The sequence below is a fragment of the Monopterus albus genome, unplaced genomic scaffold (assembly GCF_001952655.1).
Source record: "Monopterus albus unplaced genomic scaffold, M_albus_1.0 scaffold187.1, whole genome shotgun sequence".
Taxonomy (NCBI): Eukaryota; Metazoa; Chordata; class Actinopteri; order Synbranchiformes; family Synbranchidae; genus Monopterus; species Monopterus albus.
In genome coordinates this window covers 418,978-445,944 of record NW_018128067.1, presented here as the reverse complement: position 1 = coordinate 445,944, position 26,967 = coordinate 418,978, and the positions used below count along the sequence as shown (strand labels likewise).

At 41.0% G+C, this 26,967-nt stretch overlaps 1 protein-coding gene and 2 long non-coding RNA genes across 3 annotated transcripts in view; all 3 read left to right on the top strand.

Annotated features, from left to right (window-relative positions):
- The window catches only part of LOC109969988 (uncharacterized), a 36,305-nt gene extending 23,880 nt beyond the window's left edge, over window positions 1-12,425 (top strand). The window contains exons 2-3 of the long non-coding RNA XR_002276345.1: window positions 12,077-12,197; window positions 12,292-12,425. This is a non-coding gene — a long non-coding RNA (uncharacterized LOC109969988). The remainder of the gene's footprint in view (window positions 1-12,076; window positions 12,198-12,291) is intronic.
- A 20-nt stretch (window positions 12,426-12,445) lies between these two features.
- Window positions 12,446-17,812, top strand: plagl2 (pleiomorphic adenoma gene-like 2). The gene is made up of 2 exons (XM_020617266.1): window positions 12,446-12,773; window positions 14,251-17,812. The coding sequence occupies exon 2, from the start codon at window positions 14,255-14,257 to the stop codon at window positions 15,728-15,730; it is 1,476 nt and encodes a 491-aa protein (XP_020472922.1). The 5' UTR covers window positions 12,446-12,773; window positions 14,251-14,254; the 3' UTR covers window positions 15,731-17,812.
- A 3,440-nt stretch (window positions 17,813-21,252) lies between these two features.
- On the top strand, window positions 21,253-24,613 carry LOC109969977 (uncharacterized). The gene is made up of 2 exons (XR_002276344.1): window positions 21,253-21,402; window positions 24,516-24,613. It is a non-coding gene; the product is annotated as an uncharacterized LOC109969977 (long non-coding RNA).
- The last annotated feature ends 2,354 nt before the right edge of the window (window positions 24,614-26,967 follow it).

Below are 26,967 nucleotides of genomic sequence, written 5' to 3'. Positions count from 1 at the left end.
CATAGCAGTAGTGCTAATGCTGATTAACATGGGAAGCCTTGATTTGAAACCGTCGGCAACAACAGTCTAAACTCTACCAGAAAGATCAAAACCATTAAAGCCAATGGAAAGCAGCTCTGGCCAGATGTACAAATTGTGCAGCAGAAATCATACTGTCCATTTCAATAGGTTTTACTTGGTTATAACAGCAGAAAGTGTTGTGCTGGTGCTTTACGTCATAGAATAGTTTCAAATTGATGGTCACAAAAATCTTCAAACTAGATGAAAAGCTTTGCCAGTGGAGTGAGTTAATTTTACTCTTCTCTACTGCCCTTTGACCTGCTGAGAATTTAATAATAATTATTATGACATAGTAATCATTTTGGAAAATTGGACATGACTCCACTGTTGTTTGAGGATAATGTGACTGACCTAACACTAAAGTTGCCATTGTACAAATAAATTCTTGGAAAATCCTTGAATATTAAAGCTGCTCATCAGTTTTTACAGTAAATCAAATGAACTATCTGAAATGTGTGATGCTGCTCTGTGTTTCATTTTAGCATCTTTCTGCTCACTGGTTTTCTTTTCTGGGCCACAACTTTATTGTTTCAATCTGGTTTTGCTTCAGTCTTATGCTTGTGACAAACCCACTGCACTTTACCTGCCCAGCACCAAACAGCAGACAGTGTCTCACAGCTCACGACTATTAGCTGGTGAACATCTTGGATTGTTTAGCAGGATCTTCCCCTGGCGTTGGACTTTGTAGAGACCAAAACAGTGCAAAAAGAGAGTGAATACTGGTGTTGAAGTAATCAGGTGGACACAAACACCTCTCAAAATTCAAGCTAATTTGGGGGGGAGGTGTTTCAAGCCACATATTAGCTGTATTAACTTAGTAAAGTGAAAATACCATTATTTCATCTTATTAGGTTGATATGGCTAAATTTTACAATAGTGTTAAAATGTCACCACTTGTCTGGTGAATACATATAATTGTTCTAAGGAAATCCTGAGTATCCTGATTTTGCACTCAATGCTGCATATTATTACTATTATTATAATTTTTTTTAATTATAAATCTTAAACATCTTAGGGATATCAGGGAGCTTCCATACATATTCCAAACTTGCGTTGTATGTGATGATGGTATACAACAGAAGAAGTATATTCTCTTAAAATAATCGTAGTCTGGCATGACATGAAAATAAAATAAAACGTATTAACTATTATAATATAGCAAATACTGTATGGTTATGAGTGTATATACATGGGGAGGTTGCAAAAGTGTGTGCATTTGTAGCGGCCTTTTCATAAAAGCCGTGCTCTTTAAACGTGACAGAGGGAGAGAGGGTGAGGGTGATTGGTGCTGTGCCCACATCTCCGGCTGCTCCGTGTCATGGCCAGAACTCCCTACCAGAAGGGCTTTCCCCAGAATCACCTCCGTGCACACACACACACAAACACACACAGACTCGGCTTATACTTAGTCATGCTGCCCATGTGTTTGGTGTTAACATTTTGATAAAGCTCTGCCAAGCAAACTGTATATCCTGTGCTAATGGTCTGATGCGGCAGTTTTCTACTGCATACCAAAGTGTGTTTACTCAAGCACTTATAATGTTGCAGTGGGAAACACTCTCGTTTTACTCCTTTGCATTTATCTGACTGATTTTATCTGATTTGAAAGGTTGCAAATCTAAAATATAGTTTTAAAAGTGAAAATTAGGTTTCAAATGTGTGAAAATATAATTTTGATTGCTGAAAAAATGTCTTAATTCTTTTCAATATCTGTACCTCAAAAATTTGAAACTTCCTTTACAACATTCAGCACCTTACTTTGAGAGCTTCAGCTCTTTTTTTTTTCCAGAAATTTAGTTCATTTCAGCTTCAGCTCTGCTCGTTCTGGTCCAGTTTTAACTGAGGGAAATGATCAGAAACAGGAAAAGCGGCACTGAAAACATGGCTTTGAAACTACATTAAAAAAAAAAGCTCAATTACTGTCAGTTCAAGCTTTACTTATAGAACATGAGATTTTAACCATGACCTACTACAACATAATGATGCTGATAATACTTATGTACTTTTACATGTCAGAAAATTCCTAAACCAGTTTGGTGAAGACAGGTGGTCAGTGACTCTTCTACCACCCCCCAACTGTTTTCTTCACAAATTAGCATTGAGAGAGAGAGTGACGCCCTGTTGGGCTTTGTTTGTGGAGCCATTTCTAATTAGTCTGAAACAAACCCCAACCATCGTTAAAGGGAGGATGTGTGTTACCCAGATGTCTGCCTCAGTCCGATGGTGCCTGGGCTCAGAGAGGCCAAAGACACAAAGAGAGAAACAGCAAATATATTGATGATAATAAAGACACTATACTTTGATGTGCTTTATGTTTGTGGGCAAAGTCTTGCAGTGCGTGCCAGCTTGTACTGGAACATGTAGACTTGAAACCAGCCTGCTTATTTTAAAGATTTTAGGTGCTTGCCGTTGGTGTTGACCACAGCAGGACAGGAAGGAAGGAAAAAGAAGGAAAGATGGGGTTCCTCAAGAGCGCTGGCTGATTTTTGGGTGTTGTTGCATGTGGGACGGAAAGAAGAGGAGGAGTGAGGGATGGAGAGGTGAAAAGAGGGAGGAGGATGGGAAGAAGAGGAGGAGAAGGTCAAAGCAAATGCAAGATGAAAGAGGAACACTGAGTTGGTGAAGTAACATGAAGCTGGTCTATGTACTTTTGGGTAGTCGCTCCTTATTACTTATTTCTATGTATTTTTTGATGAAATTTGAAGTCTGTCAGTCTGTTGGCGGGTGTTTCCCTTAGTGGAAGTTAACATTCGTAGTCAAAGGTCTTACTAGCCTCTGTTCCAGTGCCAACCATTCATTCTGGCCTCTGACTTGTAATTCTCTGACAGATACAACATCTCCTACTGCAGACATTGGCAGAATGATTGTAAATGCACCATGGCTGGCAGTTACAGCACCAGTACAGTCCATTCAGCCCATTATATCGGAGCTATACGCTGTTTGCATTGACTTTCACTTTGTACAGAACTGCTACAAATACCCAACACAACAGAAGATGCTATTTTAGGCATTTTATCTTGGAATAATGTGCGAACACTGCCAAGAAAGAAGAGTTTCCCATGCAATCTTTGTTTGGATTTGGAAACCCCTGCACACTCGTGCAGTGTTCATTAAACAACAGTAAAGAGCGGGCTAGCTAGTGTTAGTTGTCTCTCTTTCACAGATCCAGCTGTGGTGATACAGCCCTGTAACCTCAGCACACTGCACGCTACCCTGATGACTCAAATCACATTACTGGAAATGTCGTGTATTATATGGCATAGTATGATTTGGAGCAGCATGTTGGGAATTCAGATGACAAAAAAACATTGTTAGCCCCATTGTGTGCCTGCTCAGACAGCATCAAATTATCAGTAATGACAGTTGGAACCAGAAATTCATGTAGTGATTTTAATTTCATTTGGACTTCTGGTTTTCTTCTGTGCGTATTTTAGTGCATGTTTTTAAATGTTTGATTAGGAGCTGACATATGTGAGCCCTGCATTCGTGTGGACAGCATAGGCAAGGACTTGTTAATGCGTGTGCGTGTGTGGCCTGCGGTCTCGCTAACAGACACACTCCCAGTGTCAAATAGGCAGCGTGGGCTCTGTGTCACCCCCAACAACCTGACTGACCCCTGCATCCTGCTCACCAGCACACACACATTCACACATACCATGTGTATATACTGTATTAGTAGCAATTTAACAAGCAGTGCTAGTTAATGTGGGTCTTGTATACATCTAGTGTTGCTTATTCTGTTACCACCGTGCTGTAATTTTGTGTCATCCTCTGTGTGTTTTTGTCTAAATCACAAACACTGTCATGATTAACTGGTGATTCCACAGCTCAGCTCCACCATCACTGTGTTCCTCTGATGGCTGATGATTACTGAGTGTGGCTGCTTTTTGTGAGCACGGCACCTCATGACTTTGATCTGCAGTTTTTTTTTTTATTCCAGCACCACAACAATGCCATTTTTTATTTTAAGTGAAATATCTTAACAGTTGATGGATTGATTGCTTTGACGTTTGCCACAGATAATCAAGGAAAATTGTAAGGGCTTTGCTTTTCCCTTGACTTTTCATCATCATCTGATCAAATATATAACTTGTCAAATAATTTGTCTAAAGACCTGCAAAACCCTCCAACCTCAGCAAATGTTGGCAGGATAAATTAAGACTGCAAACCTGTAAAATATTACCTGTTAAACGGTGTGTGAGCACTGTCACTGCCAGTTTATTTCCATACTGTTTTTATGTGCAATTTTAAAGTGTGTGTAAATGGCAGAAAAAAGTTGAAATGTTGCAAGACATTTGGTTGAGCAGGAAAGGCTGGTTGACAGTTAAAGGAAATGTAAAGGAATCTTTTCACTCTGTGCCAGCAGCAAGGTGAAGTTAGGAGACATAGGCAGTGCAGTAGTGAAGGTGTTCCTTGGTGACAGTTAGATGAGCTCTGTGCTCTGCCCCCCCACCCCCCAGCCAGACCACAGCCCAGGCTATCTTTAGCCAGGACACCGGGACAGTGGTGAGGGCTTTATGGCCACATCCCGGCCTGATGTGGCCGGTGCCAACTGTCGGGATGGGTGAGGGTGGTTGGTGTGGCAGAGCTAAACCGTGGTTCAGGGTGAGGAGGACTCTTCCTTTAACCCCCCCCCCCCCCATGTGTAGAACGTCACCCTGGGTGAGAAAACACAAGCAGGAGGGGAAATGAAAGCTGCGGAAGGAGGGGTTGAGTGGGAGGAAGGATGGAGTGAGAGAGTGAGAAGGAACGCTGTTGAAACAGACGAAGGCTTGGAGCTGTGCTGTTACTGTAGCCTCAGAACAGGCCTGGGCTGCTACAGACCCCTGCCCTCACGTCTGCTGCCTGCTCAAGTTTAATGACAGTTAAATCGCTCTATCAAGTCATTTTGAAATGTTGAATTGTGAAATCACATGATAATGACACAGCCTTCAGGAAGCCACGTCTGCTTTAAGTAGACAGATATTTGTGTCAAAATAAAAACTATACTTGTCGGCAGGTTTTGAAAGCCTAATTTTTATAAAATGGCTTTTTAGGGTTAGAACTATGTTTGATTAATTCGTCATTTTACAAGAAATTAATAATAAGGACACATTTATAATTCTGATAATTGATTAGTTGGTTAAGAGTATCAAAAAAATAAAATAAAAACTAAACATGAACTTTTCCTACTTTTCAAATGTGTGAGCTTCATAGCAAATGAACTGTCTTTTGCTTTAGGAATGCAACAAGCGATATGAAGATGCTGCCTTAGTGATGAGTGAATAATGATGGGACTTTTTTTTAAACTATCTTCTGACATTTTAGAGACTAAACAAGTATTTGGTTTATTGTAAAAAATAACTAAGAATAGCAAATTAGTTGCTTCCCTGTTGACAGAAAATAATGACAGCATACAACTCAAAATTCTTTGATTCTTTCATAAAAAGTCCATTAACTTTAAACTTGTTCTTTGCTTTAGTTGCAGTGGTGTTTAGGGATCACACCATTTCCCTTATTTATTTGAAGCTGTTCTCTAGATTATGGCAGCAGTTAAGTTATTTTCATTAGCTTTTATTCTGTTTTTATGCAAATCAATTCATCGTTCAGGCTTTAAAATAGGATGTACGACAGAAAAACTTAGATAATTTGAGAAGCTGAGAAGAGAAAATGTTTGAGATATTTGCTTGATAATTGATCGAAACTGTTGCTCAGTAAGTTCCTAATGAATTAATCAACTGTTTGTTTTAGTTCTTTGTAAAAGCTGTTAAATTAAAAATAGAAGCCACAGTTCTGGTTGTGATAAATATACAACTAATTGCAGGTCATTTATTAATTATTAATTGTAAATATACTGTGTTATGTACCTTAATCTAGGTACAGGTTTTATACAAGGACACGGTTACTGTACATTTTGGTTTTCCCAGACACATTTTCATGTCCTTGTTTTTACATACTGTATATCTGAAAACAGTGCACGAGAGCTGCAGCGGCTGAGTGGTTATTTGATTAAAATAATCAGCACCTATTTTGATAATTAATTATCTGTCAGTTTCCATCAAACATGCCAGATATGTGATATTTCCAGGTTGCCAAATGTGAATATTTGCTGCTTGGTTTGACACTTTTGGTTTCAGATCTGTGATCAGATGTTTGTTTTTTCTACACCAAATGACCAGTCAGTTAATCAAGAAAATAATGGCAGCCATGCTGCCTTCATCTGCCCTGGCATCCAGTCCTGAATGTGGTTAGTAAAGCAGGACTACAGAATCCCCACACACCACCCGGTATCATCTCTCTCTGGAGTCGCTTGGCTGTTGCAGAGACCCCCGACTCCAACGCTGCAAGTGATGCCCTTTTTTGTTCCCTTTATTGTCATCCCATTCGTACGACTTTCATGTACCTCAATTCTGCCCCCAACATCACACATTCCTGGCCAGATAGGCTGTAAGAATGAGTTACAGATAAACAATACAGACTACACACACTAAAAAAACAACCTAAATAGCATGTTAAAACAACCCACAACCTGCCCAAAACTATAAACATCATAACACACTTCTGAAAAAGAACATTTGTGTAAGCTGATATAAATTTTTTAGTAGAGACAATCACCTTTTTTAGCTGTACCTGTTGTTTTGCTTTGTAGCAACATATGAAGGTACAAGTAAGCTTTTCAAATGAAGCGACAAATGAATGTCACAACTTCAATGCGTCTGCTGAGTTTACTGACACTTTGTTTAGCAAAACTTGCCTGTTTTTAATACAATACATCATGTTTCTTGTGTCAAGAATCATTTTTTATGTTTTCGTTCAGATGTTTTTGCAGCCACCCCGTCCCCCCCCCCCCCCCCCACCCAGAGCACTTCACCCCCCCCCGCCTCTCTCTGTGCGGCTGTTGTCACCTAAGCTCCGGACGTTGAACACGCGTTCTATATATAGTTTGTTCATATATTTAAGTCAAGAGGCTTCTGTAGTCGCAGCTATGTGGATCACTGACAAGGCTGCCAGCTTGCTCTGCTCTGGCCTGGTTTGGCCCTGCATCATCCCCTCAGCACCACAGAGAATCTGACAAACCATGAAATGCTTCTCACATGTTGCTGCGTGGAGCTGCGGCAGGCAGTGAAGGGGTTACAGTCACTCAGCAGGCGGCAGCCGTGGCGGGCAGGCAGTCAGGCAGCGCAGAGGCTGACCTCTGACCCCTCAGGAAAGGAATGTGGAAGCTCTTTCATCCAGGACAGAAACCAAAGGCACCCGGGTGGTTGGAAAGTGGCGGTTGAATTCTGCTCTCTGCGTTTTTGATTAGGAGAAGTAAGCAGACGTCCCATATGAACGTGCTGTGGAGTGTTTGTTGTAGCGGCATCTGCCATTTTGAAACAAAGTTCCATCCTGCAGATGTGTGTTTGTTACTTCACGATCAGGGCTGTAAGAGTGAAGTATGTTATGTTGTGCGAGCTGAAACCCTACTCATAATTCTGTGTGTTCTCTGACCTATGACCTACTCCCTGTATAAAGTGTTACATGACAAACAAGATGGGCTGCAACTATCAATATTTTTTTTTTCTGCTAATTAGAATAATTGTCAGAAAATAGTGGAAAACACTCATCATAAGTTCCCAAAGTATCTTAAAGTTGCTTGATTTTCAGACAAACTGCTAAAACCCAAAGTTGTACAGTTTACTGTCACATCAGACAAAGATAATCCCATATTGTCACGTTACAAAATTTCAGAAATTACTAACATCATCTGAATAAATTTCCTGTTGATTAACTAATCATTTCAGCTCTGCTAACACTTTTTCCCCATAATCAGAGTATAATTAGTTGCTTGGTTAGTCAGTGTCAGATGATAATGAACAGTAAACAAATACACACCTCCTATTTGCTATGAAAATGTTTTTGAAGTGACAGTAAATATTTGAAGGACTTCCATGCATAGATGGTGGTTTACACAGCTGTGTGAAACTGTTAAGAAGAGAGTGAAACATTCAGAGAGAGTGAATCTGGTTTCACCCTCTGCATTCTTTTGGGCGCTGCAGGACCACCAAAACATCATTTGAGCAGACAGCGAGCACTTGTTGTCCTGTGTCACCTGATCAAGACAGAAATTCCAAGTGTATGTTATTAGCATTCAGTCTGTGTTCTTTCACAGTGGTGAGGAGAGGAGCGGGCCTACTTTTTCTTGTCAGGCAGACCACGAGGAAGCATTTCATAGAGAGAGCATGGCTCAGTTTTCACTTTCCAAGCTCTTAACCATGAGTGTTACCGAGTGTGCTGGATACTTCTAAACCTGTATGAAAGCTGAGAAAACCTATGAATCACACTAAGGTGTGAAGAATTATGTCCATTCCAATACTTTAGGTAAATTGTTGAATGAGGGCAATAGTGGAAGTCTAAATCTACTCTTAAGATTTCCAATGAAATCTGCAGTGAGAAATAAAGAAAACCCTATTATATCTATGTGTAAGAAAATATGAATGATATATGAATCAATGTATGTAAATTAGTCACTAACAGATGTGTGTTAGTATTGTTACTGTGAGACCAGGGTTTGGATGTGAGTGCATCTGGAGCTTGTACTGGGTATCACAGTTGATCTCAGCTGCAGACTGACTGTGATGGATTTACTGCACAAACACAGCGGTGGGGGAGGGCAGCGAGTGAGCCGAGGTGGTTTCTACATGTGGAGGGGAACACATGAAAGAAACCTCCACTGGATTTTCTTTGATTGATTGATACATAATGAGGAGCGTACAGTCGTGTGTGGAGCGCTGCAGAGAGGAGGATCAGACAGAAGAAGCTTGTTGAGTTATAGGCTGTTGATTTTTTGGCTGATAGAAAATCAGTAATCACTGCGGTTGACTGAGAAAAGATAAGAACACCGCTCTGTTCTTGCTTCAGTGTTTGTCTGCAGGTCTTCATTGTAAGACTACAACTACTATGCAGTGTTCAGAGCTTTACCTAAATAAAAGTACTAGAACCAGACTGTAAAAATACTTCACAAGTAAAACCCCTGCATTAAAAATCTTACAAAAAAGACATATGTGTTATCAGTAAATGTAAGTTTAACGGTACCAATTTGTGAATTCCGGTGGAGTCGGATGTTTTCTTTACTGGTACTCTGCTGAGCTAGGCTAACATTAGCTAACTTTTAGCAGATTAGTTAAGCAGTATTTTTCTTCATTGTAACTGGATTTAGCTACTGCCTCACTTGGCTGACTGACTGAATTACCAAGACATCAGTCCATCAAAACAGAGATTTTTTTTTTTCAATTATAGAAGGAGCTAACAAGAAAGAAAGGAAATCTTGGTGTAGTTAAAGCTGGCTGTGGATATCTCACAAGCTAGCTTCCACTTGAGTTAGCATTACTTACTGTACTTTAAATATACTATATTTGGCTGTCATTGTGGTAAAGAGTGCTATAGCTGCAATAAACTCAGTTTTGGCTAAATATGTTTTCACTGCATGTTGGACAGTATAATTTCAATATTGCAGCATTAATAAAAACAAGATGTCAGGTGATGAAATAACAGCAGGTGATATATAGGAATAATGAATATCACAGTGGTCATGAGAACTTATTTTGATCTGTTTAGCTTGCAACAATCATGTCTTTATTCAGGTTGAAGAAAAACTAGACAAAATGTCAGATTGATGCCTGTTATGGCATGGTATGGCAAGAAACACTCAGATACAAAGGTAACTTAAACATTTATGCAAGCGTTGTAATATTTTATTGACCTGGGGGGCATCCGTGTGTGAAGTGGTTTTGTCGCCACATGACCTGTCCTTTGTGTTCAAGCTCTGTTTGTTTATTTTTGTAACTTGACAGTGTTGATTCTCTTCATTGTAATGTATCTGTGCATCTGCCTGTCTGTGTGCACGCTTTTGTGACTGTGTTTGCTAGCTTGGAGTGGGGGCGTACATGATGTTGCATTCGGTATGACCAGAACTTTGCGTGTTTTGTGTGCAGAGGAGGGAGGCAGGGTGATATGGCATGGTTCAGGCCAGGAATGTGCGATGTGGGTAGGCTGTACAATGGAGCCGGACTCCCTGAGGGGGCGGTCAATGGGACGTGTGTCACCCCCCTGCACCCTCCCTGCTGGGTGATGATCACCACACAACGCTACAGCTGTCAGGTCCTCTTAACCGCCACTGTAAATACACATGTGCACATGTACACACTAAGACATACAAGAGCACACAGGTACACATATGCTAAGGAGTATGTTATGTAGAGGAAATTACATGACCACAGACACAACTCTTGTATGTACGTTTTAGCCACACTTAACAGCCTGTATGTGCACTGACTGTATACAGTATTTCTATGTAAACATATAGGAATAAAAAGGATCTCCAAAAGTAGATTCCAGCATACAACCTCTCACACAGAACAGACACCATTACATTTATACTCCCTGGCCACTTTATTAGGTACACCCGTACAATTGTATGTACTTCAATGCAACACTTCTGCCTTGCCATCTGTGTTTATGAAACACAAAATGTTTCAGTGTTTGGTGAAATTGCCATACATGTATAAATTGAATTATATATTTATCATTGAGGTCGTAGTTAAAGGTGGTGTTGTACTAGACTAGATGATATTCAGAGGGATCACAAAAATATAGAGACACCTATGAATATCATGTAGTCCATTACAACACCACATTTAACTATGACTCCGCACACACACAACCCAGGGGTTGATGAATGGGTAAATAAGAGGTACACTGTAAAACACTTTGGATAAAGGTGCTAATAAACAATGAATACCACCACATATGCATTGCCCACATAGACACATTACTTTCTCATTATCTTTCCTTTGAAATCCTAATATTCTGATCCTCTCATGTATGTAACTGGGGAGGACAAAAATATAGAGACATCTCTAAATCTAATGTAGTCCAGTACAACACCAAATTTAGCTGACCTCAATAATAAACATATTATTGAATTTATACATTTATGACAATTTCAGCAAAAACTGAAACATTATGAGCCTCATAAACATGGATATTAAGGCACAAGTGTTGCATTGAAGTGCATACCATTATACAGGTGTACCTAATAAAATGGCTGGTGAGTGTATGTGCAGACCTTATGCATGTGTGTGTGCGTTCTCTCATATACTATATGTCCACATGTGTTGATGCTCAGAGCATGGCTGATACTGTGATCGGTGTTGTGTCCAATCAGCCTTGGACTTAGCTGGTGTGTTAGCTAACAAGGGTCACTGAGGGTAAACAAGACAATGCAGAGATGACGGAGGAAAGGGTTCAGCCAGTGTTTCAGCCACACAAGTTAATATAGTTTGTGGTTTATTTTAGTGAACAGCTGTAGGTTGCTGCAGTTTTCAGTGATGTTGTTTTTGATTACAAAGATTGTTGTTGCTGTTGCCGTCAGGAATTTGTTGAATTCAGACTGACAGGTATTGCTGGTTCCAGGAAACCCGAGTTAGCAACATAAACTATACCCCCTGTCACCCCCCACCCACCACAACCCTCTCTCTGCCCTGGTGTGTGTGTTTCTGTGTTTTCCTGGGGATTACAGGAGCCTTACCCAGTTTCATAACAAGTTCATACATGCACATGCATACACACACACAAAGGTGGCTTTGTGCAGCATGCTGTCATCTGATGACACACTTGATGAGGGTCAAGGCTATGTGATTACATTAAGTGTTCACATATGGTTATATAGACAGAGAATCATCATTCATACAACAGTTAGGTTGTTGACCCTTTGCTGTTCCTGTCACGTCTGTCATGCTTGTTGTTCAGCTCCCCCTAGTGGGCTAAGAGGAAATTTGCTTTTAAAGTAGAATTTGTATATGACATATCAAGTTAAACCTCCTGAATTCTGGCCTGGAGACGTTTTTTTTATTTGCTTGGATTCTGAGGTTTTGAGATGTCGTCTACAGTAATGCATTTTGCTATCATTTTTTTCCAAAGCTGTAAAATAGAAGGAGGCTAGAGCCATTTTTTGATGAATTACCCTGATGTTTGTCATGTTGCTTTCTCCTCACAGGACAGTAAAGATGCGGAGCAGTATTTCTCACTCACTGCCAACCATAGCTGTTGGGACTGGGTGAGGAGAAGAGAACACCAGAGTGAAGGCAAGTGCAGAGACAGGAGAAAGATTTTAATAGGTAAAAATGAGGCTTTTAAATAAAAATGTGTTAAATGGTGTAACAAATTTGCAAACAGTTAGTGTCAAAGCATGTACCTTCTATCTCACCACAGTTTGGCTTACCTTGATGTTACTGCTGGATCATTGGCCCTTCCTGTGAGTGGTCAGCCACCTTCTTTTTCAACAAAGGTCCTGCAACATCCCACGTTGAGCCTGGAAGACAGGGGAGCCCCGAGTCAATTTCCGGCAGTGGTGGTCCCGCAGGCCAGCCTGCTGCCGCTGATGCCTCACACCGTATTACCGCACTGACACTGGAGGAAGAGGGACGACGGACTGCCGCCAAGCTGTTTGGGAGCACTGCCCCGCTGCCACGGACAGAGAGAGAGCGAGAGAGGGGAAAAGACAGAGAGGGGGAGAGGGAAGAAGGAGCAGAGGTAGGAAGAGCGAGTGGGAACGAGTGCTTGGTGTGCGGGGCTTTGTTCGCCTCACAGGAGAAGCTCCGGCTCCACGCCTTGAGTCACACAGGAGAAAAACCCTTCCACTGCTCACAGCCACACTGTCCCAAGGCCTTCAGCTCCAAATACAAACTCTTCAGGTACTTATCCTTTGTCACATTGATAAGTTCACAGCCTTTTAAATACAATATGATGCTTCTGTAGCTTTCTTACTCCTAATTTCCACCTGATCCAGCTGCGTTGCGTTCTGTCTGTGACAGGGTCACCGGAGCTGATCGCTGCCAGTCTTATCAATGGTTGTATTCCCACCGGGTCCGGCTGCGTTCTGTCTCTGATTCGTCCCACATGCAGCTCTCCGGTGCGCTTCACTAATGAAACACATCTAGTCTATTTTTGACAGATGCCGCATCTGGGACACCTCTCACAAACTTGAACCCACCAATCAGATGGCGCCTTGCCCCTCTGTGAAACATAGAGAGGCAACGAAATGATTAGGATGAATGTTCTGGTAACAACTGAAACATAGCCACAAGTCTTCAAATTCATAATGACTTGACTTTAACCAATAAATTAAATGTAACCGTTAACTATAGGTGTTGTTTGTGGGCTACAGCACAAGTAGGAAACAAGAACAGTAAACACAATTAACAGACAGAAGAAACCATTCAACCACAAAGCCTATTTACTGTAGAAGCTCAAAAACAGAGAACAGTATCCTACCTGAAACAATCTGCACCGTAACAAGCTGCAGACGGACCTGGCGGGGGATGAAGCTGCACAGAGGGCGGATGAAACCCCGGGTGAAGGTGGAACACAAAGCAGTCAGATCTGGTGGAAATGAGGGGTCAGAATCACCTGTGAAACAATACTCTATGTGTAAACCAGAAAAAGTAGTGACTTGATCTTCAGAAAGCAGTAATGGAATCTAGAGTAGAAGCTTCAAAGTAACTATATCAATATTTTTATATTAATAATGGATCACATCAGTACTTGAAAGGGATCACTCGTATTAACAAACCCATTTATCATTAAGTTCTCCTTAGCATCTGTGAGCTCATTGTTTCATGGCCCACAACTTTACAGTTCACTGCGCTCATTAGCATCTTTTTCAGATGCAGCTGCTTTCAGTGAAAAAGCTCTGATAAACCCACTGCACACTTTTTTCCCTGCTCCAGACAGCATATAGTCACAGTTAGCGACAAGATGGCGAACAAATTGGAGCATTTAAAACCAAAGATAACAGATATTTTGTTGATGGTGGTGGACATCAAAATCACAGCTGAAAGGAAACTGAATATGGGACTTGGATTCATCAGGTGGCCAAGGTGGCTAACCTGACCCCAAATGAGCAATAAAGTTGCTCTGTAACTTAAAAAAAATTAATGCAGGTTTAAGTGACATTAACATACAAGTATGTTTGGAATCTCACAGAAACTGGTTCCAAAATCCATTTTGGGTCCTGTTTGCAAACCATTGTGATTCATCTATATATAATTGGATATAAGATTTAAAGGAATTTGTGCCTCACTTTAGCAGTGCACTACTGGCAGACTGCATAACAAACATGACAACAGAACATGAAATATGTTACTATTTAAAGCCTCTCTCTTTCTGCAGGCATATGGCCACACATTCTCCACAGAAGACACATCAGTGCTCATTCTGTGAGAAAATGTTCCATCGTAAGGACCACCTGAAAAACCACCTGCAGACCCATGACCCCAACAAGGAGGCCTTCAAGTGTGAGGAGTGTGGGAAGCACTACAACACCAAGCTAGGATATAAGCGCCATGTGGCCATGCACTCTGCCACTGCAGGGGATCTCACCTGTAAAGTGTGCATGCAGAGCTATGAGAGTACACCTGTTCTCCTGGAGCATCTCAAGAGCCACTCCGGGAAGTCTTCAAGTGGCACCAAGGAAAAGAAACATCCATGCGACCACTGTGACCGCCGTTTCTACACGCGGAAGGATGTGAGGCGGCACATGGTGGTACACACAGGTCGAAAGGACTTCCTGTGCCAGTACTGTGCCCAGCGCTTCGGTAGGAAGGACCACCTGACACGCCACGTGAAGAAAAGCCACTCCCAGGAGCTGCTGAAGATCAAGACAGAGCCTCCGGACATGTTAGGTCTTTTAGCTTCAGGGTCACCACCTTGTTCTGTCAAGGAGGAGCTCAGCCCCATGATGTGCAGCATGGGTCCCAACAAAGACCCCATGATGGGCAAACCATTCCCCAGTGGGGCGCCTTTTCCAATGGGCATGTACAACCCCCACCATCTTCAGGCCATGTCTAATAGTGGGGTGGGTCACCCACACCCATCCCTGATGCCCACTTCCTTGTCTGCAGCTATGGGGATGGGCTGTCACATGGAATCCCCTGGATCTCTTCACCCACACTCCCATCACCACCACCATCATCACCACCATCACCACCACCACCATTCCCCTCCACTGCCTCCCCACCACCAGGCTCCGGCTCCCCAGCAGCAGCACCAGCCAGCCCCCAAGTACCAGCTGGGATCTACCTCATACCTGCTGGACAAGCCCCTGAAAGTGGAGATGGAGAGCTTCCTCATGGATCTGCAGAGCGGCCTGCCCGGCCCGGTTCCCTCTGCAGAGCCCCACGCTGCTGCCTCGCCCCCCAAGGATGGACTGGAGCCCACCTCGGGCCTGACAGATGAGCTTTGCGGGGATCCCCTCTTGTCCAAGAGCCCTGCGGTGATCGCTGAGTCTCTGTGTGCTGCTAACATGGACTTCTCTCACCTGCTGGGGTTCCTTCCCCTGAACCTGCCTCCCTACAGTGCCCCCATGAGCACGGGAGGGCTAGTAATGGGCTACACCTCATCTACAACCTCCTCCTCTTCTTCCTCCTCCTCTTCCTCATCTCTGCATGTTGCTGAGCCCCACGCTGCAGCAGTCGCAGCGGCAGCAGCTGCAGTTGCCACAGCACCTCTTACCTCTTTGCAACCGCAACCTCAGGAGCAGCAGAGCTCCAGTGGGGGTCTGGGCCTGGGACCCCTGCACCCCCTCCCACCAGTGTTCAGCTCCAGCCTTAGTTCCACCACACTGCCTCGCTTCCACCAGGCCTTCCAGTGAGAGAGCCAGCCTTGGCCTGGCCCTGCCCAGCCGAGATGGCCTCCACGCCAACCTCAGCTCAGCTCTGCAAGGATATTTTGGGCTGTGGTTATTTTACAGGACCTGATAAAAGGGTTGAAGAATTAGAATAAATAAATACACAAATGAACACTTAGAAGCCTTAAATGAAAGTGTACAAAGCTTTTGATTGAGCCTTAAAAGGAAGTTTGAGCAAAAAGGTGAGAAAAGAAGTTGAAGCATCTTTTATTTGGGCTTTTTCCCCATCCTATAGTTATAACAATGTATTAACCATTTAAAAAAAATTCATTTACTTCCTCTTTTATCCCCCTTCCATCCCTTATTTAGTAGTATAGAGTGCAGGATCAGTAGGCCAAAAGGCGTGGTACTGCATAATGTAATAATATAAAAAAAAAGCAAAGATCATTTTTAGTGAAGATTCTGTTTTGTTGTGACCCAGAAAAAAAACTATAGTTTGAAGTGGATATTTTGTTTTACTTTATTTTTCTATTCCAAATATAAGAACATGGTAGAATGAGTTTCATCTTGAGTTCTGAAGCACCCACTCTAATAACATAAGCTGTCATGATTAGTATGGAGAAGGAAGAGAAGAAGAGAATCAGCAACTGAATCTTAACTCTAAGCTGATGGCTAAGCTAGGGCCACCGCTGCCTTTTAAAAAAGTGCTCTTCAAACAAGGTTAAAATTAGATGGACGTCCCAGTTATTTACTTTTAAATGTAACTGATGTGTTCCTAGAATCAGGTAGGTTTTAATGGAAAAAAGCTCACTAAATGAAAAACAGAGACCGACGTTGTGATTCATAAAGAGCTCTCTGTTTTCTGCCGAACACAAAGACCAGTCACACACATGGCCACACATTTTTAAAGACAAAAAAGAGAGAAATGTGAACATGTGAGTTGGTTGAAAATGATGTAATGTCCCGCTGGTTTTTTACTGTTCCTCAAGAGAAGCACTTTTTTGTTTTTTTGTTTTTTTGTTTTTTTTTAGCTGAAGGCACTTCACCTTTAGGAAGCTCATTTGTCTCCTTCCTTCTAGAGGTTTTCACTGCCTGACACTGAGACTTTCTCCTTACTCCCTAGTCCATCACAAAACCTTGAATCCACCTGGTTTCTTTTGTGAGGACTGTCCTTCCTTTACCTGTCTTCCTTCTAACAGACATCTTTAAAATTTCCCGTGATAATGACATAACCTACTGCAGCTGTTTCTTAGCTGCCCAACACATCTAAAATATTTCATACAGACACATTTGTACACAGATGCATCATCATGGTAATGATGAACCCTGACATATGTGAATGGCTAAAAACAAGAATTACAGTGGCCGATGAGGAAAAATGTGTTAAAGAATGTTATTGCAGTGTACGAAATATCTCAAAAATGAATATTATAATTGCTTTTATCTCAGTAAGGTGTATTGTAGGTAGGTGTATTAAAACTGAGTGATGATGTTTTGATGTCTGGCAGGTTTACATTTGTGTGTATCTTGCATTTTTGATGAAACAAATGGATGAAGTAATAGCTTTTGCCCTTACGTTTTCTCCGTCATATTCAATCTTTACCTTTACGTGCACTTGAGTTAGTATAGCGGATTCCAAACTGTGGAGGGGAAGTATTTGTAGAAGGCTGTTAGTGGCTTAATAATCAAGTAGGATTTGAACTAGATGGACAGTGTCATAAGGATGCTGACATGGATGAATCTATGACTGTAGGTCCTTATCTTGTGGATTATGTAACACATGCTGTGATGAAATTGCTGACGATTTCACTCAGAGCTCAGTGGTTTTAGATGTTTTGAGCCTTTCAAACTATACACCACCAGCCTATAAAAACCTGAGCCCAAAGTTAACCTATGCCTCAAAGTGAAATAGGTGCTCTTTACCTAATGTTCTACCTGTGGCATGACCAACCCGACTGGCATATCCATAGCTTCACACAGGGCTGAGCTCCTGCATCACCTGTGATAGGCCATTTTGTGCGTGACTGTTGTTCCTTTTGCCTTCAGTGGTTGTCATGCAACAGGTGAGCCCCACTCACTATAAAATGTTGAGTAAAAACAAACAAACAAGGAAACACATAGCACATAAAATGAAATAGAGTACATGTTGCTGCTTTTAGCTACAGTTGCTGATGGAAGACAACTGTAGACCACTAGAACATTTCAGTTCTTGTTTTGCAAGATGGACGGCAAGTTTGAAAACGTGCACAAACTGAACCGAAAAAAGTGTTCATCAGCCCCGGCCCGGCCCTCTCCTCTCCCTCTCCTCTCTCAGCTGCTTTGTAGAGGCAAAAGAAGAGGGTCTGAGAATACGGCGATATCTGGAAGAATGCAGTCACCAGATTCCCGGGCTTTGACATTCAAAGCACACTGGGACACACGACTGGCTGCACGACTCGGGGTATCACTGATAGTCATGTATTTGTTTTGTTTGTTGTCATATGATATTGTTTTCTGTTTATATGAAACAGGACCTCGAAAAACAACACAACACATCACCTCATTTTTATTAGTTTTATTTTTCTTACCAAAACCTGGGGAGAAGAAACTACACTTTTGCACAAATGCTTGTTACAAAGTCCAGTTTTTATACTGTAGGAGCCACCGATGACGAGCAGCTGACAGCCCCTGTGTGTTAGACGGGTGAATAGTCCCTGTGGAAGGTTGGAGCAATTGAAAAATCAGACTCAGCGAGCACTGATGTCGAAAATCATCCCCACAGTTTGACTGTTGCTAAAATTGAAGATTTTATAATCCAAGTTCTGAACTAATTTGAAACTTCTTTTTTTCTTGTCTCGCCCCTGGAAGGTCATTATTTTGATGATGTATCTCGTAAAATGATCAAGCTTATTATTGATCCTAAATGAATTAGCTCTTGGCTTAAGCCAAATTTGTAGCAATCAAATTGAGCATTTATATTTTTATAACAAATATTCACGTTGTCCTAAGAACGTTAAGGAAAAGCTTTTGGCATGTATTAAGTTTGTCCTCCCTGGGTTTCTGTGAGCTAATCTGAATTCTAGCACTTTCAACCTTTAAAAAAAGAGTATTTTTTCTTTTAAATTTTCTGCTTATATGTTCATATGTTTTTATGTTGTATTGATCCTGTATATGTATGTGCCATTAGTTTGATGTGTAGACTTTATCAACCTTTGTGTATATCTCTTCCCCAAAAGAATAACAGTATTTTTGATAGACTTTTCACTAATATCCTCCTACATTAAAGTGCCCTGCCCCTCTGTTTTGAAACCTTTTTTATTTTGAAGTAACAAACTTTGCCTTCTTTCCCATAAATGTATCTAATAAAGCTCCACAGCCAAGTGCCTGAGCAGAGAACAGCAACAGCATAGCTGTTATCACGAGGTGGTGAGAAGCAAGGCCGTTGTTAGTAGAGTGTCAAAGCCACAACCTGCAACTGATACACTGTTGCAACACAGAGACCCATCTGGAGGCCATATTTAGACCTGTAACAAAACTGAATGTCAACAGTGACCTCAAAGCATGGCACCTGAAGCATACAGCCGCTGAACGAGTTGTCCATACTAAAAAGCAGCAGCTTTGTGCTGTATTGACTCACACGTGTGAACAGTGCAAGAATCATACTTTTCATTTTCCATTGTGAAGTGTGGAAGTGATGGGGCTTTAGATTCAAATGAGAATTTTGTAAAAATTTGAATTTAATTTAAACATTTTCATCAAGTAGTTGAAAAAGAGTACAAGAAAAGAACAAAGTTAGGTAAACTAAAATAAATAAAACTAATGGTTAAAGTAAAAAAAAAAAAGATTCAAAATGACTAATTGCTAATACTATAGTAAGTTAAGATTATGAGATATGAGGTAAAACGTAAGAAGTCAAAATTACAAAATGCTAAACTAAAATTATGAAATAAGCGAGATTATTACTTATTAAATCAACATAAATTTCTACGTCAAAATTGTAAAAACGTGTCATAATTTAGACTTGGTAAATTAAAAAGCTTTAACTATCTCCAACAAATTTTGACTTCCCAGTAATTCTGACTTTGTAAATACAAATGTAATATTTACTACTACATACACAGTAGAAAATTATGTCACTTTGTCTAATTGTGTCATAATTTTAAATTGTGTGAAGTTTCTTCTTTTGGCATTCGTGTTCTGAGCGGACACGAGCATCTGATACCAGATCAGCAGGACTCTGAAACACTTGCTATGAAAGGTATCCTCCCCCGACCTCATGCAGTCATGTTGTTCTGTTCCTTGGCTTGGCTGGAGCTCCATTACCTCGACCTGCGCCTACTAGGGATGCACTTATCCTCACCTCTTCTTCTTTACTAGTAGGTGCAGAACACAAATATTTAAGGGAATTAGTTCATCAGTTTAAGCCTGAAAAAAAAAACAGATTTGAGTTTAATAATGCGCTCTCTTGCTCTCCCCCCCCTTTTTTTTTTTTGGCTTTTAGTAAGAAACTGGGTACTGTCTGACACAGGCAACATCCACATGTAGTTTTCTTTTTTTTTCTTAAATATTTCTAGCTTAATGTAAGTTTTGCATTCCAACCTCTTTGTGTATCTCATTTAGCCCATTAGATTTTTTTTTACTTGCTACTACAGCCACCTCTGGAATCAAAAAGGTGAACAAAAATAGAATATTTGCATTCATTTACACTATATTATATCATGGGGTTTATCAACTACAGGGAGAATTATATAAATGATGCTTCAGAGAAAGAAAGAAGATGAGAAGTCTTGCTTTTTTTGTTACATATCTCACATGCAATCATTTGTTGCAATGTGAAAGGGACAGATTTGTATATTGGTTGATCCAAAGAGATGATGAACACAACAACAGAACTTATTGTACAGTACAGTATATCTTTGAGTTGTCATGTGTTATGTTGAAATGATTAAAAGACAAACCAGCAGTTTCATATCCTCTTTGCGTTTTTTTTTCTAAGAGTTTCTTCCCTGTTTTCTTTACATTATGGCAATATTACATGAACTGTTGGTGTAGGCCCCAGCTTCATAGCCATAACTACATGGAGGGCACTGCAGACATGCATCCTCTATTTTTACTAGGAATTTGAGGGCTTTAGCAATGTGGGGGAAATTTCCAGTTAAAAACAACATTTTTTTGGTTTATTATAGGTCCATTTCAGATGTATTCCGGGAAGCATGGGGAGGGGTTTAAAACAGGAATTAGACCCTTCACATCTGTGAATCTTAGATGGTAGGCTATAAAAAGGTAACATTTAGCCCAAAGGTATCACAAGACTACAGAGGAATAGTTCTGAAACAGTTATCTTCACTGAAGCTTGGATAGTTGTGATGAATTTGTAACTATACTGTTAATTTTCATGTGATTTTATTTTCTTTGAATTCATGCCTAATGTAAACAAAACTTGCTGACAATAGAAGTAGGCTTTAACAAACAGGAAACAAAAGTCAGACATGTCGACCTGTCTAGGGTGGACCCCGCCTCTCCATGTCAGCTAGGATTAGCTCCAGCCCACTCGAGACCCTCGTTAGGATAAGCGGTACAGATAATAGATGGATGTCTGAACTTTGATAAAAGTCAAACTCAAATACATTTAGACTGACCCCAATCCTCTTCCGTACCTGACCCTGAACAGGCAACGGAGAACATGGCTGCTCCCACAGCTAGCTGGGCTAAGACAGGTAAGAGCTGAAGTTGCAGTGTGGACCTATCATGCTTTAAACGGATGTGTGTTGTTTGCTAAGATGAAGCAGCTGGAGAGGTTTATTTGATTTTACCAAGCTGGGTGAATATTGCTTGGTTTATGTGGTGGCTCGGGCAGCATGCTGGTTAGCTTAGCACAGTGCTAGCATGCTCAGCTAATTCAATTAGCAGGTAACCTAGCTAGATAGGGGTGGATGCTGTGAACAAGTAGCTAGGGCGACTACTTGGCTTGAGGGGTTAACCCCATGCTGCTGGTGGTAGGAACCTGCAGTGTAGCTTGTCCAGGAGTTAGATGGACTTGCACTCTCCCATACAAATACAATTTGACACCCACGTAGCTTTTGTTGGTGAGATAGCTAATACGTTCTTGTATTTTCATTGTGCTTCTTTCACTTGCTGCTTTAAAGTGCCTTAAATTTGTGTTACTGCCTATTTAGAATTGTGTTATTGCTCATCTACTTTATATTTCACTTGTATTATGTGGCATTCATGTGGACGGCAAAGTAAGAATTTCATTGTACAGGGAAACACGTTTCCTAACTGCATATGGCAAACACTTTGACCTTTGGCGTTCAGTTTTGGTGAGGTTAATGGGATTACATGGCCTGATACCCACTGTAGGGGACAGTAGGTCAAAACATTAGTCAAAATAAATATAAATGCTCAGCCAACCTTTGGCACATTTACTGTGTGTCCTGTTTTCATGAGTGTCATAGGCAGATCAGTTAATACAAGGAAAACAGCCTTTGATAAATGTCTCCTTTTTGCTAAAAACATCAGTTGCAAAAAGGTTTTGGGATCTTTTAAAGGTAAATAGAGGCAGATTTATAAACATCTGATTTAAAGACATAAGACATTTAGGTAACAGTCTCTCATGTGGTCACTCGCCTTATCTATTGCATCCACTTCTCTGGCTGTTAAATTTTTTAAAAATTTAATAGTCATATCCACAGATTGTTTGTTTGGTGAGTGATACCCGAGTTGGCAGGAACAGTCTGTTCATCACCTTCAGTTTAGGAAATATATTGTCCTCCAGGACTCTGATCTGAGCAGAATCCACAGCTGAGGTATTTTTGTCACTCCCCCTCTGTAAGAACTCACCACATGACAGGGCACGATTAAAAACATGCTCAGTAGTAAGACATATAGTATGTCAGCCCCAGAAGGGGCTGATTGTTACCATATGTGTTAATGATTCCTTCAGTGTTTGGATTTGATTCTAAGTGAAGAAATACATGAGGTAATACAGTTTGTAGTGAATCAGTGTACTAAAAATAATATCTCGGGACTATCTGAGAGTTGGCTTGTGGTTATGTCTGGGAGAGCAGCACCAGTGGGCCTGTTTGCATAGCTGAGTGTCAAGACTGCCCTAATTATAGTAGTATGGAGGAAAGCTATACTTATATCAACTGAGCTGACTCTGGCACATACACTTACGGCATGCCAAATGTGCCATAACTCAAGAATAGAAACTCTCTTGGTTTTGTAGGATTTTCTTAGGAGGAATCTGCAGAGCTTGTAAAGAGGATTTGAGAGAGCTGAGACACCACAACACAGACTGTGTAATTTAATCACAGCCTTCCTGGTGCTGAACAATTTGGAAGCAGCAGGACAAACCAGGAACTACACCTTGACAGGGAGCATCGCCTTTTAAAGGGAAACTCCAGTGATTTAATACCGCATGACCACAAAGTTGGTAGACTGTCAGTAAACACATTAACAGAGATGTGGCTGCAGATTTGGCAATCCCCGGCTGCCTCCATCCTCAAAGATCCCACCCACCCCCAGCATGGACTGTTCGCCTCCCTACCCTCTGGCCGGAGGTTCAGAAGTGTGAAATGCAGGACCACTAGACTGAAAAACTCTTTCTTTCCCTCTGCCATCAGACTCCTAAACAGCTGAGGACTTTATTACCAGGAAATACGTGATGTACTGTCGACCTGTACTGTTTATATTCTCAGTTTGCACATGCATAATTGCACATTGACTGTTGACTGCTGCACATGCTGCTCCCATGCAGCATACATTCTCTTATTATATTCTTATATATTTTTATTATATTGCTGCATTTGCTGCTTAAAGTGTCTTAGATTTTGTGTTACTTATTCATCTACTTTATATTTAATTTGTATTTTGTGGCATTCATGTGAACGGCAAAGTAAGAATTTCATTGTACAGGGAAACACGTTTCCTAACTGTGCATATGACAAATAAACACTTTGACCTTTGACCTTGTTAGCTCCTTGCTGGATCCGACCTTTCACTAAACTCCTTGCCTCGGTGTCTGAGGGTGCTTGCAGATGATCTCTGCCACTCAACAACATCATTATTGTGCGTTTTGAGTGGGCAGCAGCAGGACACAACTGTCCTGCTGCAGTAACCAGTTCCAACCAGTTCCACCCACAGGTAATGATAAAGACGGGCTCTGTTAGTTGGTTCTGTTTTGGATCTGGTTCCAAATTGGTAAAATACTCACAATTGTGGCCAAATGAATCTGTTATCAAGTCTGTTATTCATGTTCTTTAGTTTACACTCTGGCCCCCTGACCCCACAGATAAACTCAGTGAAACTGTTATATGTATTGTGCATTACATGTTACCTATCAAAACTCGGAAGAAAAGTGCTGTCGTAAAACAAAGATGATGGACTGATGTTTTGCCTAAGTGCAGACAATCTATTACCTAAGCGATAGACTCTACTACTAAGGTTCCATTTCTGCTCCACTGTCAGTGAAACAACTACAAAATGTGATAACTGCAGGACGGCACTCCTGTTTCATGAAAAAATGGGAATGACAGGTTCTTCATTCAAGGACGGCACTCCTGTTTCATGAAAAAAATGGGAATGACAGGTTCTTCAAGTATTCATCTAGTGTCCAACATGTAAAATTAGAAACTACTTTTATATTTGGTAACTTGAGAAGGATTGAACTTTGTGACAGACTCTGTGACCTGCAGCAGTGCAACAACCAGTTTGTCTTCAGGTGACGCTGGGTTCAAAGAGCATGCAGTATATCAGCGATTTATCATTCTGTGAATAGCAAATAAATAAAGTAGAATTAATATTTTCACTGTTTTGTTTCTACTTTCAGAGCTTCTGCAGCACAGTGCGGAGCAAATGCAGCACAAGGAGTCATGAGTGAGGACGGGGTGAGCAGTGACGAATAAACTACAACACTTCAGCACAGTGTCCATGCACTACTGTAGTTTCTATTAATGTCGGTGTCAGGTAGTCTGTTAAATGGTCTATAATTACAATTAAAATGACCAGTTTTGTTAACATGGTTAGAAGAGGTAGATTAACCTGGTTCTACAGGCTGAGTTCTCTGTCCTGAGGCTGAACTGCATGTGCAAACTCAGTGGAGTGTCCCTTTAAGAATATTTCAGAAACATGCGGAAGCTGATTTTCATAGTCAACTTGTCATCACTTTATTTTATCATTATACATTTTGTAAAAGAAACAAAGAGAAAAGAGAAACAAGTTCCTTTGAAAGTCATCATGCTTTTGGCTAAAACGATGACAGGAATCATTATAGAGCGCGCCACAAACAGCAAAACGCAACAATTACAAAGCCGTTTTCTGTTATTTACATTGTAAAAGTCCTTAGTCATACATATGCATGCATGACTCAGGCTTTCTGTATAAAATCTCCCCTGGCATGTGCACTTCAATAGCAGGAGAAGAGTGTCTACCTTTACAGAAAACAGCAGCCAAGTAACTCTGTGACATAATACACAGGGGAGGAGATGGAATGAAAATAAACACAATAGCAATGGTTAGTACATGAAGACACTCTTTTGACCTTAGGCAACCTCTGGGGGTTTACTGTGCAGTCATGTCATGTAGCTAGTAGCAGGGGTGATTCAATATTTTGGCTCATCTCGCTTTTTTTCAAGCAGCTCAGTAACAGCTCTGCTAGTGTTGGCTGGGCATGGGAGGGTCAGTCAGTCATTGAACTGCTTTTCCCCTGGAACATGATCTACAGTAGGCACCTGTCCCTCCTCTCTACAGCCCTGCCCTGACAAATCACTTCTATTTACTTCTATGCAAAAACAGATCAGGTGAAGCATTTCAGTTCTTCACTAAAATCTGTTCGATGCTATCCATATATTCAGGCCCATTAATTAAATAAATGTGTGTGCCTTGCATGCTGGGTAGGTTTAGAATCTGTAGGACTAAAGCCTGGCCCACAGCCAATTTTAGTCCAGGATTCGGCTGGACATAGTTGTCTCAAGTTAGATGCTCACTGTCCTGTGCTATCAGGGTTTGGCGGATGTCCATCCACCTTCTGGTTTACATGTTCTTGCTAAGGTTTACATGAGAAGATTGATACAACTCCTCGAGTCTGTACAATTCAAGAAGCTACCACCGGCAGCCTGTTAGCTTAGCATCAAGATCGTAAACAGGGGAAACACTAGCCCTGGCTCTCAAGATACATGTTCATTACTGCACTTTAGGTCGATTTTGAAACCTTTTTGTTAGCCACTGTCTTTATGCTAAGCTAGGCTAACTGGTGGTAGTTTCCTGCACAAAGATACAAACGTGGTATCAATCTTCTCATCTCTTTGGGGAAAAAACTGAATTTTACAAAATTTACAGTTCCTTGACTGTCATGATTGTGGTGTAATTAGATTTTAACATTTAGTGTAATGTAGTTACAGTAAAATACCCTGGATGTCTAAGCGTATCAAGTCACATTTTATCAGGTTCCACCCATGTTCTAAATGCTTTTTGAAAGCCTTGTTGTATGAAGCTGGAAAAACCCGTTTAAAAGGGCAACCAAATATCATTTGACAAAAAGTTATAATGCAAGAATATGGGCATCAATCTAAACATAACATTGACTGTACAGATCTGATGAGAACACTGTGGTTTACATCCGCATCCCATGATGCCCAAGCACTGTCAAAAAGACATCTACCACTACTGTGAGAAACACACAGAGGGGCTTTCAAAAATCATTTTTCATATTATACACAGTTTTATCACACATTGAGATTCAAACCTAAAGGATAAGGTCAGTCATTTTCTATATTAGTATTTTCAATTATCCCCATACAGATACTAAAACCAAGTGTGACTTTGCTTGCTGTACTCAGTTAAAATCTGTCACTCTCCAGCCAGGATTAGTTTGTCTGTTGTGCAACATCGATTAAATGCACACCAGTAAAAATGCAACACTGCACTGGGTGACATGTTTCTTCATTACGAAACACCAGGCCCACAAGTAAGAAAGACCAGTTGAGTCTCGCATGCATCAGATGATAAACAAGATATGGTTGGTTGGAGCTTCTTTTTTTTTTTTAAACAAATCTGAGTTTGATGTTTGGTAGGGAGTGCAGCGGTGTGTTTCACTGATACCTAGTCAGCTAATCCAGGTTGGACACTGACAGACATTAACCATGTGTCTCTGGGTGGGGTCTGTTGAAAATACTATTAAAAGAGAAAATGACTGAGCTTATTTAAATAAAGGAGGCATTTCTCAACAAACTGGTTCTTTGAAATAACCTTCAATCTCCCTTCCATTACTGCATAGTTCAGCA